The sequence below is a fragment of the Vulpes lagopus genome, chromosome 18 (assembly GCF_018345385.1).
Source record: "Vulpes lagopus strain Blue_001 chromosome 18, ASM1834538v1, whole genome shotgun sequence".
Lineage (NCBI taxonomy): Eukaryota > Metazoa > Chordata > Mammalia > Carnivora > Canidae > Vulpes > Vulpes lagopus.
Window position 1 is genome coordinate 26,456,110 of NC_054841.1, and position 24,022 is coordinate 26,480,131.

The 24,022-nt window shown below is 48.1% G+C and overlaps 1 protein-coding gene and 1 long non-coding RNA gene across 2 annotated transcripts; one reads left to right on the forward strand and one right to left on the reverse strand.

The window, feature by feature from the left end:
- Nucleotides 1-575: 575 nt before the first annotated feature.
- LOC121478401 lies at nt 576-16,199 on the reverse strand. The gene is made up of 3 exons (XR_005984469.1): nt 16,067-16,199; nt 11,124-11,179; nt 576-1,025 (listed from the first exon to the last, which is right to left on the reverse strand). It is a non-coding gene; the product is annotated as an uncharacterized LOC121478401 (long non-coding RNA).
- PDRG1 (p53 and DNA damage regulated 1) lies at nt 16,028-22,311 on the forward strand. The gene is made up of 5 exons (XM_041733459.1): nt 16,028-16,210; nt 17,637-17,712; nt 18,525-18,599; nt 20,706-20,786; nt 21,387-22,311. Exons 1-5 carry the CDS (start codon nt 16,124-16,126, stop codon nt 21,467-21,469), a joined length of 402 nt encoding a protein of 133 aa, XP_041589393.1. The 5' UTR covers nt 16,028-16,123; the 3' UTR covers nt 21,470-22,311.
- The last annotated feature ends 1,711 nt before the right edge of the window (nt 22,312-24,022 follow it).

The window sequence follows — 24,022 nt, forward strand, 5'->3', positions numbered from 1 at the left end:
TTGAATATGAGAAAATTGCAGCTCTGAGAGTTGCTGTCTCTTCCCCACTCTCCCCCTTCCCTCCCTCAGGGACTGCCTTCATTTGGCCACAGCCCTAGTAGAGTCTGGCAGGGAAGGGGGCAACCTCAGAAGGTAGGGGATGGGAGGAAGCACCAGGTGGAGGGAATAGCAAGTGCAAAGGCCTGCAGCCATGAGATTGGAGGGCACATTTTTCAAGGAATTCTGGACCACAGATCAGGGAGGTAGAAAGCTGGGAAATGTGGACCTGAAGAGTTCTGAGGGATGTGATCCTAAAATTCCAGGAGATTCACTTTATTCAGGAAGCAATGGGAAACCACTGCAGAATTTGAGCAAGAGACAAATGTGATCAAGTCAGGATTTGGAAAGAAGCCCCTGCAGCCAGCCAGAGGAAAGAAATGTTCACTGGGAAACAGCTTGGGGGTGGAGAAGCCAGAGAGAGAATATAACAGTAATCTAGGAGAGGAGGAAGGGTTGCTTATACATCCTGGATACCCCAGCTCACCCACAACCCCTTTGCTCAGATTGGATGTTTCAGGGCATTTATTGCACAAACACTCATGTAGCGGTTTCTCTTTGCCTGGGACACTGGAATCACTGTACAATTACCAACTCACTTTATCCTCACAATTTGTGAGGTAGTTTATGTTTTTTTCCTTCCATCTTACAGATGAAGAAGTTGAGTCACAGAGAAGCTAATTCATTTGTCTGGAGTTACACAGTTAATCAGTGCTAGAGCCAAATTCAAGCCCTCATGAGGCTCTAGAGTCAGCTTTGCTGTCTCATAAGGGGAGAAGGAGAGTTTGATGGAAAGGGAAGAAGGAAGATGAGGTGAGGGGAGGTTTGAGGACCACGCTGCTTCAGAGTAGCTCGGAAGGGTGACAGCTGCCCTGGATCAGGAAGGAGCAGCCATCTGCAGTCCTGTAGCTCAGCATCCCTTTCGTGTCCAGGGACTGTTTCAGTCCCAGCAATGCTCAGGAGGTTGGAGTGCCAGCTGTGGCCCAAGGCTGAAAACAGAGAAGGAAGAATTAGGGATTAAGGGAGTTTTCAATGCTGGATTCAAAGCTAACAGTCTCTATCCCCAGGCATGTGTAGACTAGTGGGAGTTTTTGTGGGTTGGGCTGGAGGGGAGTCTGAATCCCAGTGTGATTTAGTCAGGAACAGTATCTTTTCTCCTTCTTTCTGTTCTACAGCCCTAAGCAGGGAGACTCATGGAGCGGACAGAGCCCTGGGCAGAGGAAAGCTCTGCCCTTGGACCCCCCAACAGCCAGTTCTGCACATGTCTGGATCTCTGCCTAGATAGAGCCCGATGGTTAGATTCTCACCTCTGGGCCCCACCCCAATGGAGGAAGCTCCTCTACCTCCCATACCTATCCACATCCTAGGATTAACGTGTTCAAACAGGAAGTAGATGACACGCTTTTATGTCTGAGACTCTAGAGCCAGGAAGCCTGGGTTCAAAACCTACTCACCTCTTCCTGGCTCCATGACCTTGGGCAGTCACTCAATTTCTCTTAGCAAAATGGGGAAGGGTAACCAATGCTTTCCTCTTGGGAATGGGGTGAGGATAATTAATGCTAATTATTAGCTAGGGTGATGCCTTCCACAGAAAGCCTTCCTGGATCTCCCACCCAACTATGCCCTGCTCCTTATCCCTCAGAGAAGTCTTCTTGACACTCCCCTATTATGAGCTTCTATGATAGTGTAGTCTTTTCCTTTTTAACATCAGTACACTGGCAATTTATCTTTTTACCTTTGCCTGTTTGGAATTGCCTGGGAGCTTCATAAGAGTTGGGACAATTCATCTATTTTCTTCACCAACAAATCGCTGAGTGCCCAACACTGTGCCTGGCACCCAATAGGCATTTAATAAACATCATTAAATGAATGAGTGAGTGATCAACTCTATGAAATAGCTTCTGTTGTCCTCCTCATTTCATAAACCAGATTAGTGATCCAGACAAGGGCAGTGACTCACAGAATTATCAAGCCCTTCTGTGTGTCAGGAATTGTGCTAAGAACTTTATGGATATTACCACACGTTATCCTCAAACCAGCCCTTTTCTTGCATGAGGAAACAAGACCCAGGGAGGTACTGTCATTTGCCTAAAACCATTAGTTAGAAAGTAGCAGAGTTGGCATTCAAGAATTCTACTTCAGGCAATAGGAGTGGTGACAGAAGAAGGATTTGATGGGTTGTCTGAAGTGTGGGACAGGTGGGAGTGTCCCACCTATCAGTGATACTTTAGAGTGGGGGACCCTGACCTGAATGGTTTGGACTGGTGTGTTCTGAGTGGCCTGAGATCAAAGGTCAGGGATTCAGACAAGGAACAATAAGGGAGTACAGGAAGGGTGTTCTAGTGGAAGCGGTGGTGGGGGTGGAATGCAGAACATCTTGAGCAAAGACTCTGCAATGGGCCTGAGTCAGGCTCATTCCAGGGCTGAGAAGAACCTGGGTGTGGCTAACGTGGAAGGAGAAGGTAGACCACAGCTATTTAGAACTGGACAGGCCCTGAGATCTTCTCCAGTTCCCCAAGTCCCTCTTTCATTTTACAGATGGGAACACTGAGGCCCAGAGAGAAGGCCTACATCTAGCAAGTGGCAGAAATAAATTTGGGAGCCTTTCCTTAGTCCCCAAGGGCATGGTGCCTGAACTTTGTTGGGAATCTTGGGAACAATCTTTATCATAGCTGCAAGCTCAATCCATGCCTACTGCACCTTCTGCTTGGACCAGTTTCTAATAATATTCCTTTAGTTCTTCTGTAAACTGTGTACAAGATAATTGGCACAGCATTGTTTATTACTGCAAATATTGGGAATGACCCAAATGCCCATCGGGAGGGGACCGGCTAAATAAATCATGAAATTTCTGACAACAGAATGGCATGTGGCAGTAAGGAAGGCAATGAATCTCTCCATCTCCTAATACAGAGAGGGCTCCACGGGGACAAGCAAGGGATAGAATGTGGGCAGGGGGAGGAGTGAAGCCAGGTGAAAGGGAGGATAATAATCTATTTTTGTATTTGTCATAAACGCATAAAGAAACCTTGGAAGTCTACATAAGAAAATGAGATTACTGAAGAAGGCACTGGGAAGAAGAGGAACAGGATGAAAGAGGGAGACTTCATTATAAGCCCATTTATAATTTTTTGGAATCATGTGAACGTATTTACCTATTAATAAAATAAAATAATAATGAGGACAGCTGCTGCTCAGCTATTGCAGAATGCTGTCATATGGGAATAAGCGGTCAGTATGGTCAGATTTTCTAATTATTCAAGAGAAGCCAGAAATCTGGATTTTATTGTACAATCTCTTGATTTTTAAATGTTGGCTCCATTTTTGCTCAGACATTTTTTAGGCCAAGTAAATAGGTCAGTGGGTCAGACACGGCCGGAGGGCCACCAGTTTCAGCCTCTAATGGCTTCCTGCTCCCAGGGCTGGAGTTCTCAGCACCCCATGCCCCCCACCATGTGGGCAGTGGAGGACAGAAATGCATCCTGCCCCTTCTCCCAACACCCTCAAACCCTTGCCCCTTGGGGCTGTGACATTTGGGGCTTTTAACTCAAGATCTGGAAGGCAGAGAGGGGTTATGAACTCTCAGATAATTCCCTCCCCCGGGGCCCTGCAGGCTCCAAGGCCCAGCTGCCTCCCGCTGCCCACCCATCTGTCCCTGGGAGGTGGGGACCAGAGTGAGGCTGGCAGTGATGGGGGTGGGCAAGAGTCCCCGCTCTGAGCCTTGGATCACTGGGCTCTGTCCAGATTCAAAATCCAAAAGGAAAAATCTAGAGACTGTGAGAAAAGGAAAACAGGCTTGGCTGTATGTACTTGGTGTATGCTGAGCTAATTCACCAAATTGCCAAATTCACCAAAATGCCAGAACCAGAAAGGCCCTAAGGGACCGTGTCATCCAACTCCTTCATTGTACAGATGGGGAGACCAATCTCTGCTCCCACCTATGGCCCCAAGCCACGGTCTTGCCACCTCTCTCATGGACAACTGGACCACACCAGCCTCCTCATTGGGCTCCCTGCAGCCCCTCTTTCGCTCCTAATGTTCAGTCTCCATCCTTAGCCAGAGAGTCCTCTTTTAAAAAGAAATCTAGTCAGGTTTCTTTCTGCTCAAAACCTTCTTACTGCTTCCTACCCCACTTTGAGCCAATGTCCCCAGCACTGCCTACAGTCTCTCTGCTGCTTTCCTCGCTAACCTCACCTCCTTCTGTCTTTCCCTCCTTCATACTGTTCCAGCCACTGACTCTTCGCTATTCTCTTACCATGCCAACCTAATCCTCCCTGCCTAGCTTTGTTACCACAATGCCACCCTGGGATTCACAAGGCTCCATCTTTCTTTTCTCTAAAATGCTGCCTCTTCAGAAGGTTTTCCTAGTAACTTCCCCTGCCACTCAGAGGGGATACCCTCACCTGCTTCATTTTTATCCACAACATCTATTACTACATAATGTTATACTATGTATTTGTTTCTTGTCTAGAGGATAAGATCTGCAGCAGTCATGCCTGTATCCTTCACCATTGTGTCCTCCGCACTTAGTGGAACGTAGCACATAGGTACAGTGATTCCGAATTAGCTGTGACATGAAAGGACACAGGTCTGTAATTCAAGTGACAGACAGTCCTGAGTCTGCCATTACCTGCTTAGGTGACCTTGAGCAAATCACCTCACTTCTCACCTCTGGGCCTCAGTTTCCTCATTGGTAAAACAAGGAAGTCACTAAGACACCTTCAATTCAATAATCCTGGAAGGTCTTCCCTGCTCCAATGTCACTTTCTTTCCTATAGAATCCAAAAGTCCTTTAAACAAACAATTGTGTTTATTTATTTACTTATTGAGTAGTTGACACAGTCACATGGTTCAAAGTCCAGAGGTACAAAAAGGACACGTTTGTCATCCCTTGTCTTCCAGCCATCCTCTCCAGAGACAATGACAAGTTTCTTCTCTCAGTCTCTCTCTCTCTCTCTCTCTGTCTTTCTCTCTCTCCCATCTACTTATCTCTAACCCTATTCCACCATTTTGAAACAAAGGATAGCTTAATTGTACATACTTCTGTCCTTTGTCTTCTGTTAACGTAATAGCATTTTCAGAGACGGCTCCATGTCAATGCACAGACAGTGCACTTGCTCTTTTTCATGGCATCACAGCATTCCGTTGCATGGATGGTCCATAATCTACTTCACTAACCTCCTAAAAAATGGGCTGTTGGGTTGTCTCCAGCCTGTTAAAACAATCTGTTAGTGAATAATTTTGTGGACGTACCATTTTGGATCTCTGTAGACCAAATCCACTTGCTGATAGAATGGTATGTGTGTTTATAATTTAGATAGATCCCTTTGTAGGGATTCTATCCATGTCTGTCACACATACTGGCATTGAGTAAAAGTGCTTGGAAAAGGGCTTTTAAAATGGACTGTTATATAGCCTCAGACTGCAGATGGGGAGATCATTCCACCTTGCTAAGCCCGTTTCCTCTTCCAAAGAAAATTTCCTACTTCATGATATGTAGTGACAACGAGGATCAAATGAGAGAGTATAGGGAAAGTACTCAGCACCTTTTCTGACACACAGTAGGACCTCTAGAAAGATTAGCCATTCTTCCTCTCCTTGATGTTATTCTCTGCCCGCAGACTGTGGGCTCTGTGGGAACAAGGACCTTGTCTGCCTTGTCCACTGTTATAGCAAAGCTCCAGGCTAATGGAAGGTGTCCAATAATTACTTATTGAGTGAATGAGTCCACTTCTCAATGTCACTTCGCTCATCAGGCCCTCCATTGTGACCTAGCTCCTGCCTACTCATTCAATTTCATCTCCTCTCCCTCTTTCCCCTTCTCTTTGGGCTCCAGCCACACTGCCCTTCTCCATGTCCCCCCCTGCCACAGTGCCTTTGCATGTGCTCTTCTCCCTGCTTAAAACAATGTCTCTACCTTACCTTCACCCATAGCCTCTTCATTTACTTAGTTTACTTTCATTCATTCTTAGATCTTAGGCCAAGTGTCACTTTTTAAAGAAAGCTTCTTTTACCTCCACCCCCTGGTTTAGGTTAGATTAAAATATATCTTATTGGGCTCTGAGCTTTTCATTTGAGCCTTAGAGCAGTTAGGAATAGTATATGCCTGAATGTTAATCTTATCCTTGTGACTGAAAGCCTTCAAGACTCAGGATCAGGCCTGTCCTATTTATCAGTGGACACCCAGGGCCTGGCACAGGGTAGGCACTCAATAACTGTTGCCTTGAGCGAATGAGTGAATGCTAACACCTATTTTACAGATGAAATGAGCCTCTCATCTCCAGCTAAGACAGGGAAAGTCTTGACTTCATGTTCCACCCTCTTTCCAGTGGAAGGAGCAACTCCTGAAAGGTTCTGGTTGGTGAAGAAGGAGAGGAAGGGGTAAAGGGTGGGGGGGAGAGAGAGAGACCCTTAATTTTCTTCAATGCACGATTAGGTCATGGGCACACTCAGTCATTCAGTAGACCTCTGGGTACCTGAGGTCCTGGGCACCTGAGGGGAAGCGCATGGAGCCCCCAGGCCCAGTGGGCTCCAAGGCCATGAAAAGCCAAAACAGTGGCAAAAAAAAAAAAATAGGTAGCCCAAAAGAGGAACATGACTGATGTCAGAAGAAAAGAAGGACCAGGGGCACCTGGGTGGCTCAGTGGTTGAGCATCTGCCTTTGGCTCAGGTTGTGATCCCAGGGTCCTGGGATCGAGTCCTGCATGTTCTCCCTCTGCCTATGTCTCTTGTGAATAAATAAATAAAATGTTTAAAAAGAAGGAGGAAGAGGAGGAGGAAGAAGAGGAAGAGGAGGAGGTCGTCCACCAAAGTATAATTCCCTCTGGAAGGCCTGAGGGGAGAGTGACCTTCCTGAGGATTGAGGACTGGGCCGGATGAAGGTGTCTTCTAGAAGGAGAGGCTTTAAGGGAAGGGGGTAAGCACTCAACAAATGGAGAAAGAAAGCAAAGGATATTCTGGGCAGAGGGCATAGCCTGAGCAAAGGCAGAGAGGTGAGAATGCTGGGATGTGTTGGGAGACTAGGGTTCAAGAATTGTGGAGGAAGATGAGGCAAAGCAAAAGTTGAGCTCACAAGACCAGCACCAGGAAACATGGCTCGAAGGGTCATTCCAGCACTTTTTTTTTTTTAAGATTTTATTTATTTATTTATTCATGAGAGACACAGAGAGAAAGGCAGAGACACAGGCAGAGGGAGAAGCAGGCTTCCTATGGGGGAGCCCAATGTGGGACTCGATCCCAGGATCCCAGGATCATGACCTGAGCCAAAGGCAGACGCTAAACTGCTAAGATACCCAGGCATCCCTGTAGGACTTCTGATAAGATGAAAAACAACTGGATACCTGGGTTGCTCAGTGGTTTGGCTCAGGTCGTGATCCTGGGGTCCTGGGTATGAGTCCCACATCAGGCTCCCTACAGGGACCCTGCTTTTCCCCCTGCCTGTGTGTCTGCCTCTCTCTCTGTGTCTCTCATGAATAAATAAAAGCTTAAGAAAAAAAATCTGGAAAACAACTGAAATGTCTTCCCACAAGAGAACTGTTTAGTAAATATGATGCCACTGCATGGACAAGCCATACACAGGTGGATAATGCCTCATGTTGGTGAGGACGTGCATTACCAGTAGGGGTATAAATGAGCGCAGCCATTCTAGAGAGGAGCGTGGCAGTATTTAGAGGGGAAAGAAGCATATTCATGCCTTATGACAAGGCAGTAGCGTGCTAGGGCAATCAGGGTGGCTCTGTGTGTATCGATGGGGAGAAAAAATGGAACTCAAGCATTCACAACCAAGGGAAAGGACAAGTGAAATGTCAGGGGAAGCAGCTCGGGTTCTCTGGAGCTTCCAGGAGGCAGGAACTAGAGATACACAGAGTAGATGGATAGAGCTGGAAATATCAGATGAAGGGGGGAAAAAAAGAGCAGGAAATGAACATGACTTATAGCACAATAATATTTATCTGGATTTAAAATACTTATCCAGTTTATCAGTATCTATTAAAATTGGACATAGCTAGCAATTCTGCTCCTAGATACACACACAACAGAAATGCATGCATGTGTGTGTACCTAAAGACAAACAACCGGTCACATCTGCACTTTGTAACAGCCCCATGCTGGAAACCACCATATGTCCACTGATAGCAGCAGAATGGTTTGATTGTGGTGTAATTTGACCAGTGGAATACTTTATAGCATTGAAAGTAAGTGATCCATCCACAACTACACACTATTATAGAGATAAATCTCACGAACAAAATGTTGAGCAAAAGAAGTCAGACACAGAAGAACACACACTGTGTGATTCCATTTGTACACATTTCAAAAACAGACAAAAATCAATGTCTGGTATTGGAAGTCAGGGTGGTGGTTACTCTTAGGCTGGTTGTGGGGAGGCTTTGGAGGGGCTCTCCTCATTCTGTTGTTTGATCTGGTTATATAGGTGTGTTCAGTTTTTTGAAAGTTAATGAACTGTCGTGCATTTATCATACATGCTCTTCATTGAAATTTTTAAAAACCTATAAGCACATAAAACAACTACTATGCATTTTGTAAGCATTCTCAAATATTTAAGGATGTCTATCAGAGAGTTATGGTGAGGTCAGAATTGAGCAGGGGGAGAGAGAGGGAGAAAAAGGAGAAAATAGTTCAAACGAGAGAGGATCCTTACAGACTACCTCCTGACAGTGTGCTAAGAACTGAGCAGTGGGGGCAACCCCTGTGGCTCAGTGGTTTAGCGCTGCCTGCAGCCTGGGGTGTGATCCTGGAGACCCGGGATTGAGTTCCAAATCGGGCTTCCTGTATGGGGCCTGCATCTCTCTCTGCCTGTGTCTCTGCTCTCTCTCTCTCTCTCTCTCTGTGTGTGTCTCTATGAGTAAAGAGACAAAATCTCAAAAAAAAAAAAAAAAAAGAACTGAGCAGTGGGGCCTATTCCACCCTTGGTACTTCAGTGCATAAGAAATCAATGTAAAATTTAAGTTAGCAAGCTAGAGAAACAAATGAAATATGGTGCTTCTACATTATAAAAAACATGGCAACTGTCAGAAAACAGGAGAGTGATCTAAACATACCAATCAAAAATGTCCAAGAGTCAACAGACTACAAAGTGATCCATTTGTGAGCAGTGCCCTCCATCTGCCTTACTGCCCTACCACACACACGATGGTCTCCTATATTTTCTCAGGGTTCCTAACTATGTCTTTATATGAATATCACAGTTTTGAAAAGACACACTCAAACTGGGACTCTAAGGGGAACTGGGTTGAGGGGAAGGGGTGTCAAAAAGGAATTTGAAACTTTTCTGTGATGTTGTCAGTTTTGGTAAGAAGAATATGTTCCTGGAATTTAAAATGAATAGATTTAGCATTAAAGGTAATAGCAAAGGCCAGTTCAGGGAGGCCTGTAATGTTCTAGCCTTGCATTCTCTTTGAGGTCACTTAAGATTTTTCAAGTCGGGGATCCCTGGGTGGCTCAGCGGTTTAGCGCCTGCCTTCAGCCCAGGGCATGATCCTGGAGACCCAGGATCGAGTCCCACATCGGGCTCCCTGCATGGAGCCTGCTTCTCCTTAAAAAAAAAAAAAAAAGAAAAAAGAAAAAAAAAAAAGATTTTTCAAGTCAAGCCATGGGACCATCTGTTGCCTGATGAAATCAGGGCAAGGGGAGTTGGAAGACAGGTTCCCCACCTGGCTCCCCATCTGGCTGCATGACCTCAAGAGGGTCCCATCCCCTTTCCGGGCCTCAGTGTCTTCATCTGCCCTACGGGAATCAGGTTTCTGTGTTACTGGGGGATGTGGGAGGATGAAGTGAGGGCACAAAGGAAGATGGAATGAATGTAAGGATTATTCTCTGGGTCAGAGGAGGAAAGGAGTGGAGCCCTCCCCTCCACCTGCCAAACCCACGAGGGCGCAAAGGAAGCAGAGGGAGGAGCTGGGGACCACCCAGGAGAGCAAACAGTCCATCTGTGGGACAGGGGCATGTTGTCAGCAACTGGGAGGCCCAGCCTGGACTACTCACAGGTCAGAGCCTGTGAAGCAACCACCCAGGCTGCCTGGAGAATTGGGACATTGAGCAGGCTTCTTGCTACTCCTAGGCCCAGTGCAGCCACAGTCCTGTGCCTCTCCGAGCCCCCATCACCATCCTCTGGTCCTTAACACCCAGCTCCCTAGACTGTGCCCCTCCCCCCTTTTAACCCACCCTATCCCCACAGCCAAAGAGTGCTTTTACAAAGTAAACCCAATCATGTCCCATATTTGCTCAAAACCTTCCAGTAGCTTCTCACTGACTATGAACAAAATCCAATCCCCTTACCTTAGCCAACAAGTCCTGGCATGATCTGCTGCTCCCACCACCCACCTCCTGCATAGGGGTTCAGAACCTGGCCTCAAAGAGAATCTGCTCAATTAGAGTTCTGGCTTCCTTCCTCATTCATTCATTCAAAAATGTCTATTGACCATCTACTATGGGTCAGGCACTGTTCTAGGCATTTGGGATGTGTCACTGACAAACAAGACAAAGATTCGTGCTCTTGTGGAACTTCTTTTCTAGCAGAGGGAGATTTAACAGTAAATACAAATAAGTTAATTATATAACACGTTGGAAAGTGTCAAGTGCTATGAAAAAAAAGGAGAAAAAAAGCAGAGCAGAGGAAGTTGATCAGAGAACAGGGAGGGGCGGGGTTTGCATTTTTAAATACAGTACAGTGGTCAGGGTAGGTCTCATTGAGAAGGTGAAATTTAAGCCAACACTTGTAGCCAATGAGGGAGAGCAGAGGGGGAGAGAGATGAGAAATGCCTCAAAGGGGCAAGGCAGGCATGCAGGGTCTTGTGGGCCTCAGCAGCAAGGAGTTTGGCTTTTACTGAGTAAGGTGAGGGTTTTGGGGGATTTTGACCTTAGGGTGGGGGAGGCAGAACAGGGAAGGAGAAGAAAAGGAAGCCAAGCAGCCCTTGCAGATGTCATGTGGATGGCAGTTTCCATCCAGCCTGATCCCACAGGGGTACTGTGGAGTGTAAGCTAAACCTCAGAGTTATCCACCCACACCCACACCAGCATCCCAGGCAGGGAAGGTGGGCTTTCATATCTCTGATAATGGGTCATACCTTAGGGGGAAGGTAAGTCACCTCAGGAGTTTCCAGCAGCCTGCAGGCAGTCCTCCCTAAGGAGAGAAGCAATTACTGGTTACTAAACACACACCCAAAGAGGGTGCACAGTAAAAGGGGATCCTAGCGGAATGGGCACAGCATTCCTTATGTTGGCTCCAGTCCCCAAACACCAAAGTCCCAGCAACCATGTCCCTTTAGGCCTAGCCTTAGGGTGGCTAAAGATTGGGGACATACCCAGTGTGACCAGGCAGGGTTTTTCTGGTTAGGGATCACCCCCACATCCCCCAGACCCTGGCCCATCTCCCAAGCCCCCACCTGAGGCTGCAGAGAGATTCATCCTCTGCAATATTCTGACCATGTGGCAGTCCAGGCTTCCTTCTGGAATTTGAACTAGTTACCCTCGAGTTAGCTCTGTTCATCTTTGACTACTTTGGATTTTAGAAAGTTCTGCTTTCATTCCGTAAACATTGGCTGAGCACTCTGTGCCAAGCACCATTCTGAGCTCTAGAGACATAGCAGTTATGGTTTCTGCCCTGGAGCTTATGGCTGGAGAGGGAGATGATTGTAGAAAAAGATAATATTTAAGCACGGAGATCGGGGATGCCCAGGAAGCTGTGTGGGCCCAGAGAAGACTCCTGACCCTTGGGAAGAGGTGACACCAAGCTGATAAGTGGAGGTATACCTTGACACAGGTACAAAGGTGTGGCAGAAAATTAATCCAGGCTAATGGAGGAATGAGTGCAAAGGCCCTGAGATGACCCCCTTGCCTGCTACCCCCACTGCTACTCCTTGGTGCAATGACCACCCTCTCTTACTTGGATGAGTGTAGCAGCCTCCTCTTGGGTCTCCCACAGAGAGGCAAAGAAGATGGGATATGCAGTCACTAACTCTTCTCTCTTCTTGGTTAAGGGTCACTCCTGCGGGCCTTAGCTCACCAGCATTCCCCCAACTCAACTCGCACCCATGAGCAGAGAGAAGCAGGAAGCTACAGGCCTGTGCACCGTTGTTCACAGGTGACTTCAAGGGAGAGCTTACTGATTTGGGCAGGGCACCTACAGCCCCTTCTATAGAACCATTTGTTTAATGTTTCCTTCCCCTTTCTGACCTCATCTCCTACTTCTTCCCCTTGCTCATTCTGTTTCACCTATACTGGCCTTGCTATTCTTTCAATTTGCCAAAAGCCTCATCTCAGGTCCTTCATATTGGCTGTTCCCACTGCCTGGAACACTTTCTCCCCAGACATTCACATGGCTTACCCCTCATCTATTCCACATCTCTGTTCCAGTCCATCCTCTTCAGAGAAGCCCTCCCTGCTCACCATATTCCAAATAGCCCCTCCATCATTTTTCCTCCACCTTGTCCAGTACTGTTGTTTTCCACAGCATTTGTCCACCTGACCTTTGGTATATTACATGTTCATGTGTTGATCATCTGTCTCTTCTGCCAAACTGAAAGGTTTCTAAGAACAAGGACCACACAAGGACCATGTCTGGTTTTTGCTCGTGGTGGAATCCCTATAACAAGGTCAGGACAGTCAATATTGTGGAATAGATTATTATAAACATAAGTGAAACATATGACTTTAGGGGCCAGTCACAGTCAGTTTGGGAGCCTACTTCAACCTTTCTCCATCCAGGCCCATTTGGCAGGGGTCAGGGGTCAGGGGTCAAGGGTCAGTCTGGTCTGGTCCTCTTTGGGCTCCTGTGTGGAAGAGACCCAGTCCTGAGATTTAGGCCCCAGGGAGTCCTCTTAAGCCCTATTTCTCCTTTGGCAAATGTTCTTTCTTCCTTCATAGGGCCTGTGCCTGCGTTTCTGAACCAGAAGGTGTTTACACAAAACATCTTGGGTTTGGCGACAAATTCACCCTCAGTGAGGAATCCTTAATGAATCTCCTTCTTTCTCTATGCAGGGCAGCTGCAGGGAAAATTAGCTGTCTCTAGCACTTGAAGGAAGCCAAAGGCCAGGCAAAGAGGCAGTGCTACTGGGGCTTGTGGGGCCATAATCTGGGGGATACGGTTTTTTTCAGGGTCCAGAGACAGCTGTGGTATGGAGACCAGAATGCTTCTAGACACACGTTTGCTCCTGACTTTCTGTGTGGCAAAGCATTGCCCTTCTCCTGGCCTGAGCTCGCAGCCATGAAATGGGCAGTAATAACCCATCTGTACAAAAATCGTGAAATTCAAGTAAGGCAAGGGATGTGAAAGGGCTTGGTTACCAGGGGGCATGATGAGAGAATAAAAAAGCTAGAATCAGGGAGGCAGGAGGTCAGAATTCTAGTATCAGTTCTGCTGTTGACTTTGTAAGCTCCTCACTGTTCTCTGGGCCTCAGTGTTTTCAGCTGTGCAATGAGGGGTTTGGGCATGGAGATCTCTAGGGGACCTTCTTGTTCTGAAGGGCAGCCACATTCCGCCTGCCTGCCTCTTCTTGGAGGTCCTTCCAAATTCTATGGTTCACACCGATTTGCTTTCTATTTCTTACAGAACTTTTTTTTATTTTTTCAACACAGAACTTTTCTGAGCTGAACTGCACATGGTTTTCAGCCCCTTCCGTGGGTCTAGGTCAATTGCTCTGGATATTGGGCCCAAGACAGGGGCTCAATCAATACTGCTGAAAACAGAATTTTAAAAATGATTCCTGCTGGGCACCTGGGTGGCTCAGTGGTTGAGCGTCTGTCTGCCTTTGGCTCAGGTTGTGATCCCAGGGATTGAGTCCCCCATCAAGGTCCAAGCGGGAAGCCTTCCTCTCCCTCTGCCTGTGCCTCTGCTGCTCTCTGTGTGTCTCTCATGAATAAATTAAAAAAAAAAAAAAGATTTCTGCCTCCTTCTGATCCCGCGGAGAGACAATGAAGGGGATTTTTATTCACTCCCATTTTATAAATTGGCAATGGAAGGTGTCAGAGGTTAAACAGAAGTAACACTGACATGTGGACCTTCTTGGTATTCCTTAAACAGGGGAAGAATGATTTGTATTACTCCAAAACACTTATCACTGTCTGCCATAGTATGTAACTACTTGTTTTGTCATAAATTGTCAGTGTTTCCCATTAGGATGAAGTTGCATGAGGACAGGGACTGTGTTTTGTTCACTGTGGCACCCTCAGCACCTAAAACTGCCTGGCACCTAGCAGGTGCTCAAGAACCAGAGAAAGGGAGGCAGGAGCATTAAGAGGCAGCTCTGCTGACATATCAGATAAAGGGCTAGTATCCAAGATCTCTAAAGAACTTATTAAACTCAACACCAAAGAAACAAACAATCCAATCATGAAATGGGCAAAAAACATGAACAGAAATTTCACCAAAGAAGACATAGACATGGCCAACAAGCACGTGAGAAAATGCTCTGCATCACCTGCCATCAGGGAAATACAAATCAAAACCACAATGAGATACCACCTCACACCAGTGAGAATGGGGAAAATTAACAAGGCAGGAAACCACAAATGTTGGAGAGGATGTGGAGAAAGGGGGACCCTCTTGCACTGTTGGTGGGAATGTGAACTGGTGCAGCCACTCTGGAAAACTGTGTGGAGGTTCCTCAAAGAGTTAAAAATAGGTCTGCCCTACGACCCAGCAATTGCACTCCTGGGACATAGATGCAGTGAAAAACCAAGACATCTGCACCCCAATGTTTATAGCAGCCATGTCCACAATAGCCAAACTGTGGAAGGAGCCTCGGTGTCCATCGAGAGATGAATGGATAAAGAAGCTGTGGTCTATGTATACAATGGAATAGTACTCAGCCATCAGAAAGGATGAATCTGACCATTTGCTTCGTCGTGGATGGAACTGGAGGGTATTATGCTGAGTGAAGTAAGTCAATCGGAGAAGGACAAACATTATATGGTCTCATTCATTTGGGGAATATAAAAATTAGTGAAAGGGACCACGTCAACAATGGAGAACTTCCCTAATGTTTGCCCCTATCCTCACTTTCACCTAGGATGAACCAGAAAAAGCCAAATGTGTCCCCACAGCCAATCACATAGGGTGCCCCTAATTAATTAGGTAATTAGGGTGTTATTGCCTAATTCTGCTACTCCTCCTACCATCATCAAAGAGTTACCTCTGCTTGGGGGACCTCAGCAATCATCAAAAATAAAATGACAGCTGATGGAGAGTTGGATCCATACAGAACCACAGGTTAAAAACTAATTCTTTCTTGGTCAGAGTGAAGAACTCTAGGGCACCTGGGTGGCTCAGTGGTTGAGCATCTGCCTTCCACCCAGGGTGTGATCCTGGAGTCAAGTCCCACATCAGGCTCCCCACAAGGAGCCTGCTTCTCCCTCTACCTATGTCTCTGCCTTTCTCTCATGAATTAATAAAATCTTTTTTTAAAAAAGGCGGGGGGGAAGGAGAGAAAATGAGTGAAAACATCAGTGAGGGTGACGAAACATGAGAGACTCCTAACTCTGGGAAACGAACAGGGGGTGGTGGAAGGGGAGGTGGGTGGGGGGTGGGGGTGACTGGGTGACGGGCGCTGAGGGGGGCACTTGACGGGATGAGCGCCAGGTGTTACGCTATATGTTGGCAAATTGAACTCCAATTAAAACATATACAGGGACGCCTGGGTGGCTCAGCGGTTTAGCGCGGGCTTCGGCCCAGGGCGTGATCCTGCAGACCCGGGATCAAGTCCCACATCGGGCTCCCTGCATGGAGCCTGCTTCTCCCTCTGCCTGTGTCTCTGCCTTTCTCTGTGTGTCTCTCATGAATAAATAAATAAAATCTTAAAATATATATATATACAAAAAAAAAAAAGGCACCTCTGCGGCCTACGCCCTCTGAGTCTGCAGGGGGCGCTCCAGTCCCGCCCCCAGGCTAGGCCCCGCCTCTCGCGTCCCAAGGACGCCCCGGTGTTGGCGCCTGCGCACCACTCTCCTTTTAATCGCGCGTGCGCGCCGGAAGCCCTGGTCGTGCGCGTGCGCAGCCGAAGCCGAGGCTTACCGGTGTCGGACCCGGGCTCGCTCCCCGGTCCGGGCTGAGTCGGAGCTGGCGGGCCCCATGCTGTCCCCCGAAGCGGAGCGGGTGCTGCGGTACCTGGTGGAGGTGGAGGAGCTCGCCGAGGCGGTGCTGGCGGACAAGCGGCAGGTGGGAGGCTCCTCCGCGGCCCGGGGCCGGGGCTCGGCGGTCGGGGCCTGGCGGCTGGCGCCGTAGGGCCGCGCGCGGGGCCCGGAATCCGGCTGTGGCGCGGGCTGGCCGTGGGCTCCCGACCGTGACCTCGGACCTGGGGCGGCGGTGAGGGAGGGAGGGCCGGACACCTGGCCCGGCGCCGCGCTTCACGCACGTATTAGGAGCGCCTGCTTGGTGCCACGGATCCCTGTCTCCGTCCCCCTCCGGATCCGAGCCGTTATCTCTTTGGGTAACGGCTCAACGCCTTTTTCAAAATGCAGTTCCTCCTCCTCCCCCCTTCCCCTGCCCCCCCCCCCCCGACCGTGGGTGCCCTGTCTTCGCCAAGGTTCTCGGGAGAAGAGGAAAAGGGGCCTGAGTAGTTTTGACGTTGGGCAGGTGGGGACGCCTTGTGCTAATTTAAGTGCTAAGTGTTTGGAGGGAGTTAATGGGGGAAGGGAGGAGGATATAATTGGATCTGGGCTTTAAAAAGATTTTCTCTGGCTGCGGGTGGAGCACAGAGCCTAGAAGGGTAAGGGACATGTGAGGGGCCACTGCCCGGGTTCAGGCAAGGAATGGGTTTGGGCCAGGGTGGTGGTGAAGGAGACAAGTGCGTGGGTCTGAGGTATCTTTTGGAGGTGGATTTAGTAGGTCTTAATGATAGTTACATATGGGGGTGAGGGAGGAGGAGGAGTGAACAATGATTCATGGCTCCTCATCTCCAGTTAGAATAATTGGATATTTACTGAGAAGGGGAAGACTTGGGTCTTGCCATTAAACACTGCATCAGGGTGTACTGGATGATGATAACATGGTGGTTAAAATGTCTCAAGCACTTACTGTGTGTCAAATACTATGCTAGCTCATTTAATTCCTGGCTCAGTAACCTGTGAGGCAGGTGCTATTCATATCTCCGTTTCCCAGAAGGTGAAGTTACACAGCTCGCCAGCGTTCTCAAGAAACCCTACTGCCTCCTCACTTCCATAGCAGCTTCTGTGTTGGTGCCATCTCCGTGCCCCCCACCCCTGTCGTTGCAGTCTAGTATTTTTGGGCTTCTTGTGATACTAGGTCAGAATCAGCTGGAGGAACTAGTCCAGGGGGAGGTTTCTCCTCTCTCGGAGATTCAGAAATATTCTGAAGCTTGAGCATTAGCACTTCAGTGGATTCCCCAGCACCTTGGTGGGGGGGGGGGGGGGAGGGCCCCTGCACAGAGCATTGTCTTTAAGGACCTGGATACAGAATAGGGGAAGACTTACATTTACACATCAGTGTGGTTTAGGCATGACATTGGAAGAAACTCAGGAATGATGTCTTGTCTCTCTTGGGTTTTAACAGCCCCTGGTCTGTTGGGAGGTGATGGTTTGGGGCAAGAGGGAGCTGAGTTCCCTCCTGCCCATGTGCTTTGCAGATTGTGGACCTGGACACCAAAAGAAATCAGAACCGGGAGGGCCTACGAGCCCTGCAGAAGGATCTCAGCCTCTCTGGTAAGTCAAGGTTTCAGTCATGCAGTCCTGGGGGCCTGTTCTGTTTTTCTTGTAAGGCTTTCAATTTATTTATCCCTGATAGGGACAAAAAGCCACAGTTGTGTGACACAGCTTGTGGAGATGAGGGAGAAAATGTTGGAGGTCTGATACAGAGTGGTTTCAGCTGCTCATCTCCCTGACGGAGGTGGGATGTGGGAGGGTGTTGGTTGCTGGATCATTGATGGCACGAGGAAGGTGCTAGGGTGAGGTGTGTTCTTACAAATAAAACTACATGATACTTAGTTGGAAGTTTTTTGTTTTTTTGTTTTAATTGGAAGTTGTAAGAAAGCTGAGGAAGGAACTGGACAGGAAAAAAAAAAAAAAAACTGGACATGGGGTGGGTGTTGGAGGAAGGGTTTGAGGGCTCTAGTTGAGGCCAGGTGGGTATGACCAAGTAAGGGGACGGGTATCATAATGAAGAGCTTTGGGGGGAGATGTGCAGGGCCTATGCCTCACTTTCTTCAGGTCTCTGCCCAAATGTCACATAATCAGTGAGGCTTTGTTGGACCATCTGTTAAAGTAACAAGGTCGTCCTGTACTCTGGCATTCCCCACTCCCTTACCCTGCTTTATTTTTCTCCAGAGTATTTAGCCTTATCAGGGTCTGACAAATCATATCTTGGCTTATTTATTCCTTCTCCTCCACTATGTCATCAGCTCTATGAGGGCAGAAACTTTGTCTTGTTCTGCTGTGTTCTCAGTATCTTAAACAATGCTTGGCAGAGAGTAGGTGCTTAAAATATTTGTTCAAAGAGTGACCATTTGCCATTTCAGAAGATGTGATGGTTTGCTTCGGGAACATGTTTATCAAGATGCCTCACCCTCAAACGAAGGAAATGATTGAGAAAGGTAAGACTTTCTGGGGATGGGTCAGAGACGTGTCCCACATAGCATTAGTCTTAACCTAGAACTGATAGTCAGGCTATGGACCATTTGATGAGAGGCAGTGCTCAGACAAATGTGGTTTTCTATTTTTTTATTTTTTTAATTTATTTATGATAGTCACACAGAGAAAGAGAGAGATAGAGGCAGAGACATAGGCAGAGGGAGAAGCAGGCTCCATGCACCGGGAGCCCGACATGGGATTCGATCCTGGGTCTCTAGGATCGCGCCCTGGGCCAAAGGCAGGCGCTAAACCGCTGTGCCACCCAGGGATCCCCAAATGTGGGTTTTAATTCCTGCTCTGCCACTCTGAGTTATTTCCTTATCTCTGAAGGAGGGGATGCATCTCCAGAGCATAGTTGTTGTGAAATTGAGCTAAAACTGTATGTGTACTTAGCCTAGTGCTTGTTTAGCAGTGAGGAACGAGCTGGACCACAGATAAAGAAAACCCAACAAGTGGAGGCTTAGAGAAATATAGTTTTGTTTTTCTTGTTAGTAGTTGTCCAAAGGTGGGCAGTCTAAGACTGGCACTGAGACCCAGCAAGGTCACCCTCATGTATTCTCATAGTGGCTGGGTCATTTCAGGCCTCATGTACATAGGCCAGGCTGCAGGAGCAACAGAGGGCTTTCCATACATGGCCTTGCTTTCTATTTCAAAATAATGCTGTCGTCCTCAGAGACTTTTGATGTGTCATTGGCCAGAACTAAGTCATGTGGCCACCATAGCTGCAAGGGAGCCTGGCAGAGGCACTTTTACTTTTCACATCCCCTGCCATAGAGATTGCACTGAAAATGGAGGTTTGAGGAGAGTGAGCCTCTAGAGTGTGCCACAGCCTGGGTACTTAGCATGTTACTCAAATCTTCGCAGGCATGATCCTGGGGGCTCTTTGGAGGAGCATCATAAAAGTACAAAAGGGAAGGTACAGATGGGTCCTTGGCTGGAAAAATGAAAGATTATGCATATTCCCCCGTCGAAAATGTATGTGCCAAGAGGACCAGCAAGGTCGCCTCTGTCCCTGAAGGCAGAGGCTCCCTATCCCTGTTGAAATAAAATTATAGCAAAGGAGACTAGATCACCTTAGAGAAGTTTCCACCTTCCTGTTGAAAAAATACACACTACTGTTATGACTATAAAATTAAGAGTTGTCATTGCACTTGGGTGGTGGGCTGCTGGCCACTCAGGTTCTCAGCTGTCTTGGCCCACAGTTGTGGGTTGTCGCCATACCTAGAAGGGTTCTGGGATATTATCATCACCAGTTCTTAGGGGTTGATGCAAGTTAAATAAGCTTGTAAGAGACTAGCGTTGCTCATTTACCATGAGTACTAGAACCATTGCCCAGGCCAGAGGGCTCGACTGCTCAGAGCTTCTCTCCATCAGAAAGAATGAAGATCTGTGGAGAAGACCAACTAGCCAGCACTTCACTCATCAGCAGGTGAAGTCAGGTGACATTAGGCAGTTGCATCACCAAGCTTTGTAGCCTGTACTTCCTGTAGTGCAGTTTGCCTTCAGATGTGATCCATCTGGCAAGATAACCTTTTCTGTTCACCACAGTTAATTAGATTAAGCTTGAGCACCAGATTTGCCCAGTGATTGTTCAGATCACATGTTACTATGGTCATGTTGCTTAAAAACTGCTCACCTTGATGGACTTAGGTTTGTAAGATTCCTTAGCCACACTTTTTCCAACCATCTTGGATGTGCTGAGTCTAGGTTCTTCATTCTGGTTTGATGGTTCTGTTTTCTGGAATTTCACTGTGGGAGGGGGTCCTAAAGTCCAGATATTGCCTTCTCCATCCATGAGCAGCCCAGGGTACATTGCATAATGAAAACAGGTCACTGGATGGAGAGGCGGGTGCTCAGTCCTGCCTAGACTCACTCAGCCTTCTTGGGCAGACCACCTCCCTTTCTCTAGCCCTTTAATTCCTTCCTCAGTTGGTCTCTGACGTCCCCTTCTTCCCGAATGCCAGGAGCCCTTGCTTTCAAGGAGGCTAGGAGAAGCTGACTTCCCCAGCTGCCTTTGGTCAGTGTGTCTGTAGTATAACCCCATCTGCTGCCCACCTCACTTTTTTCAGATCAGGATCATCTGGATAAAGAAATAGAGAAACTCCGGAAACAACTTAAAGTGAAGGTCAACCGCCTCTTTGAGGCCCAAGGTATGGGCCTGGAGGGAACTGGAAGCCAGGCTGGGAGAGAACTGTCAATGTCAGCGTGGACTTTGCAGAGCAGGGGTGGGAGGCCTTCCCAGGTAGGTGGGCGAGGGCCTAGGCAGCATGTGAGCTGCACAGAGGCTATTGGCAGGCCCAGAGATGGAATGGACAAGGTTTGTGGGGTCTTATTCCTCTCACGAGTCTTTTTCCAGCCATAAGGGGAACAGTCTGGGGTATCTCACATTATATCCTGGGTGTCGTATAGGAACCAGGACAGTTCTGTCTGAGGGGAACAGAGAGGGCCTCAGTCAGATGGTCAAGGTCAGAGCTGAACTTCTGGGTAAAGCTAACCACTCCAGATTGGTCACAGGTTTGGCAGAAATTGGTAGGTTTCTGGGCAGCAGTATCATGGCTCTGCAGGTTCTTGGTGACTCATGTGCCCCGTCCAACGCATTGCAGAATTTGAGGCCCTCCCCCGCTAGATCTTGGGCCAAGTGTTTGGCACATGAATGCAGCATAAGCCCCTTTCCTGGGCCTGACTCCAGGGCCAGCAGGAGGTTGGACAACAGGAAGCCCAACTTGCTGATGATTGTTTTCTCCCTCTAGGCAAGCCAGAGCTGAAGGGTTTTAACCTGAGCCCCCTCAACCAGGATGAACTTAAAGCTCTGAAGATCATCTTAAAAGGATGAAACTCAAAAGCCAAAATGAGGGATCTAAGACAGCATCCCCCCTGAGGTCATGGCGGACCCAGGACTCTCCAACTTTGTAACCTGCAAGGACATGAACTACCCCCTGCTAGGAGATAGGCATCAGGAGTCTGAGCATAAGAAGTCTCTGTCTGTGGGGATTGGCTGCTCTGTGATGGCAGGAGGGAGCCCTCAGCCTGCCAGTGTCTGTTGGGTCTGGCCACTGGAGTTGGATGGACACAAGACCCATTGATAGGTCCTGGCAGCCACCAGTGGTGGGTGGGGGCAGTGCTTTGGGGGTGTGAGAATGACCGAAACAGGCACTCATAACAAGAGCCTGCTGTTCACATGGGCCCCTGGCAGTGGCGGGGGAGTGACGGGGAACATGATTCCTGCATTCCTTTGAGGAAGAGAGGCATTCTCAAACATCATGTAGTGGACTTGGAATAAAGCAGGAGGCTCACAGGTGGTTTCTGAAAGCATAGAATCTTGGTGCTCCATCGTTCACCACAGCCATCTGTGGGGTAGACACACCATTCCCCACCACTGCCTCCACTTGCCCTTTTTTCCTGCTTGCCCCTGGGATGGAGCCCAAAGTGGGTGCTGCTTATCAAACTCCTGTACTTGCTGTTTAATCAGGAAAGCCTTACAGAGTTCTGTACTGGGGGTGGGAGAGGGAGCTGCCTCTTCACGAGGCCCTCCACCACCTCTGAAGACAGGGCCTGGCCAGCACCACTCAGTTCCCGCTGCCCTCAGTGGTCTCGGATCCTGGTGTGAATGTGCTGTGAGGGCAGCACCATCTCTTTAATGTTCATTGAGGGCTTAATAAATGTTTCCTAAATGAATGAACAGGAGCTGCTGTTCTTTACCTCATCTCATCCTTAATGAAGGGCACACTGCCTCAAGCACACCACCTACAAAGGGGCAGTGGCTCCTGCCGGGAAATGATAGCAGGATTAGATAGGCAGTAACAGTGATGGCTGCAGAATGGAGAGCACGTGCCTCACCTGGGTCCCCTCACCCCACTTGGCTCCAGCCCATAATTATATGGAAACACAAGCTGGTATGGCCAGGTCTTAACATTTGTTTTCAGAGAAGCTAGAAATTTGGATTTTTAAGTTGAATCTTTTCTGTCTTTTAAATATTGCTAATGCAGAAATTTTTAAAGACTTGGGTGTTGGCCAAACAGAATACCTGACGTAAGCCAAATTTGACCCATGCCTATGATTTTACATCTTCAGTTTTTTAAGTAGAAGTAGCATGTGTTTTCCCCATGATGACCCTAAAGTGGGCAGGTGGAATTGGAAGCTAGATGTCTGCCCATAGTAGGTTAGTTAAATGAACTGATAGCTCCAGACAGTGGAGTACAGTACATCTATCATCAAGAATAAGGAAGCTCTCTGAGCACTGACTGAGAACAAGTTCCAAGATGTAGTGAGAAATGAAAGTGGACAAATGGGAGTCTAAAGCCAGTAATTAGTGTGCAAACACTGCATGATCCCGCCCAAAACAAACTCCAGGGCTGGAGCACGAGAGTGAAGAGGACACATCCATGTGGTATGTATTTTTAAATAAAAATGTAGGGAGTAGGGAGCTGCAGCATTCACCCTGGTAGCTGCTGTCTGGGTTGTGTGCCTGGCTCCTGATTTGTATCTGAACATTGCCCTTGCCTGTCTGGCAGTGTGGTTGCTAGGCCAAGGGAGAGCCAATCACCTTGGCTGTCCTGGAAATGAGGAACCTGTGTTGGGCTGCCTGCCCTTGCCTCAGTCACAAGGATAGAAGTCCCCACGCTCTGGAGGCAAGAGACCCAGAGTGACCTGGCTTCTGGCCTTCCAAAGGCTGGCTGGTTCACGTCTTGGGTTTGCCAGTATTGTACCTTCCAAAAACCCTTCCCTTCCCTAGGCAGTCAAAATCTGCCTGTCTTGCAGCAGGGATAATTGTAACAATCGGCCTGGGGTTCCATAGTAGGTCCCTGTGGAGTTTGCCCATAGGCCTCTCTCTTGTAATCTTTCTTAAACCTAGAGGAGGCTTAGGAATGGGGAATATATAGAAAATGCAGAACTTGTACTTGCACCCAACTCTCCAAGCCATCTTCTTGCCTGCCAGGGCAAGGCTTTCTGTTTAAAAAGCTCAGCTCCCAGCCTGAAACAAGAAGGTGCAGAGAGGCACCTCCATCACCCAGCTGACTTCCCCATAAGTACATGTTTGTAGAGACCTCGCTAAGCAGCTCAGCCTTCCTTATCTTTACCTTGTCCATCTGAGAAATTGGGGATTCTCCATTTCTCCTGCTTGGGAGTTTCAAGGAGAGAAAGGTGTATTTAGGGCTCAGCCCTTCCCCAGAGCCCAATAAACACAGTCTAATGACTGCTTGCACACCTTAAGACCAGTTCCCTAGTCTCTGAACCCTTGCTTGTGAAGGATCATTTTAGCACTGACCTTGGAGACATCCAAGGGTCAAACCCAGGAGGACTTGGTGTCAGCAAACAGCATCCCCTGAACCAGGCCCAGTGCACAGTGACTCCCAAGTAAGGCCTGTGCTCATTTATTGGATGTGGT

Coding starts and splice junctions, on each gene's coding strand:
- PDRG1 (XM_041733459.1), top strand. CDS start 16,124: ATGCTGTCCCCCGAAGCGGAGCGGGTGCTGCGGTACCTGGTGGAGGTG. Junction 16,211..17,636: donor TGCTGGCGGACAAGCGGCAG/GTGGGAGGCTCC, acceptor TGTGCTTTGCAG/ATTGTGGACCTGGACACCAA. Junction 17,713..18,524: donor GAAGGATCTCAGCCTCTCTG/GTAAGTCAAGGT, acceptor TTGCCATTTCAG/AAGATGTGATGGTTTGCTTC.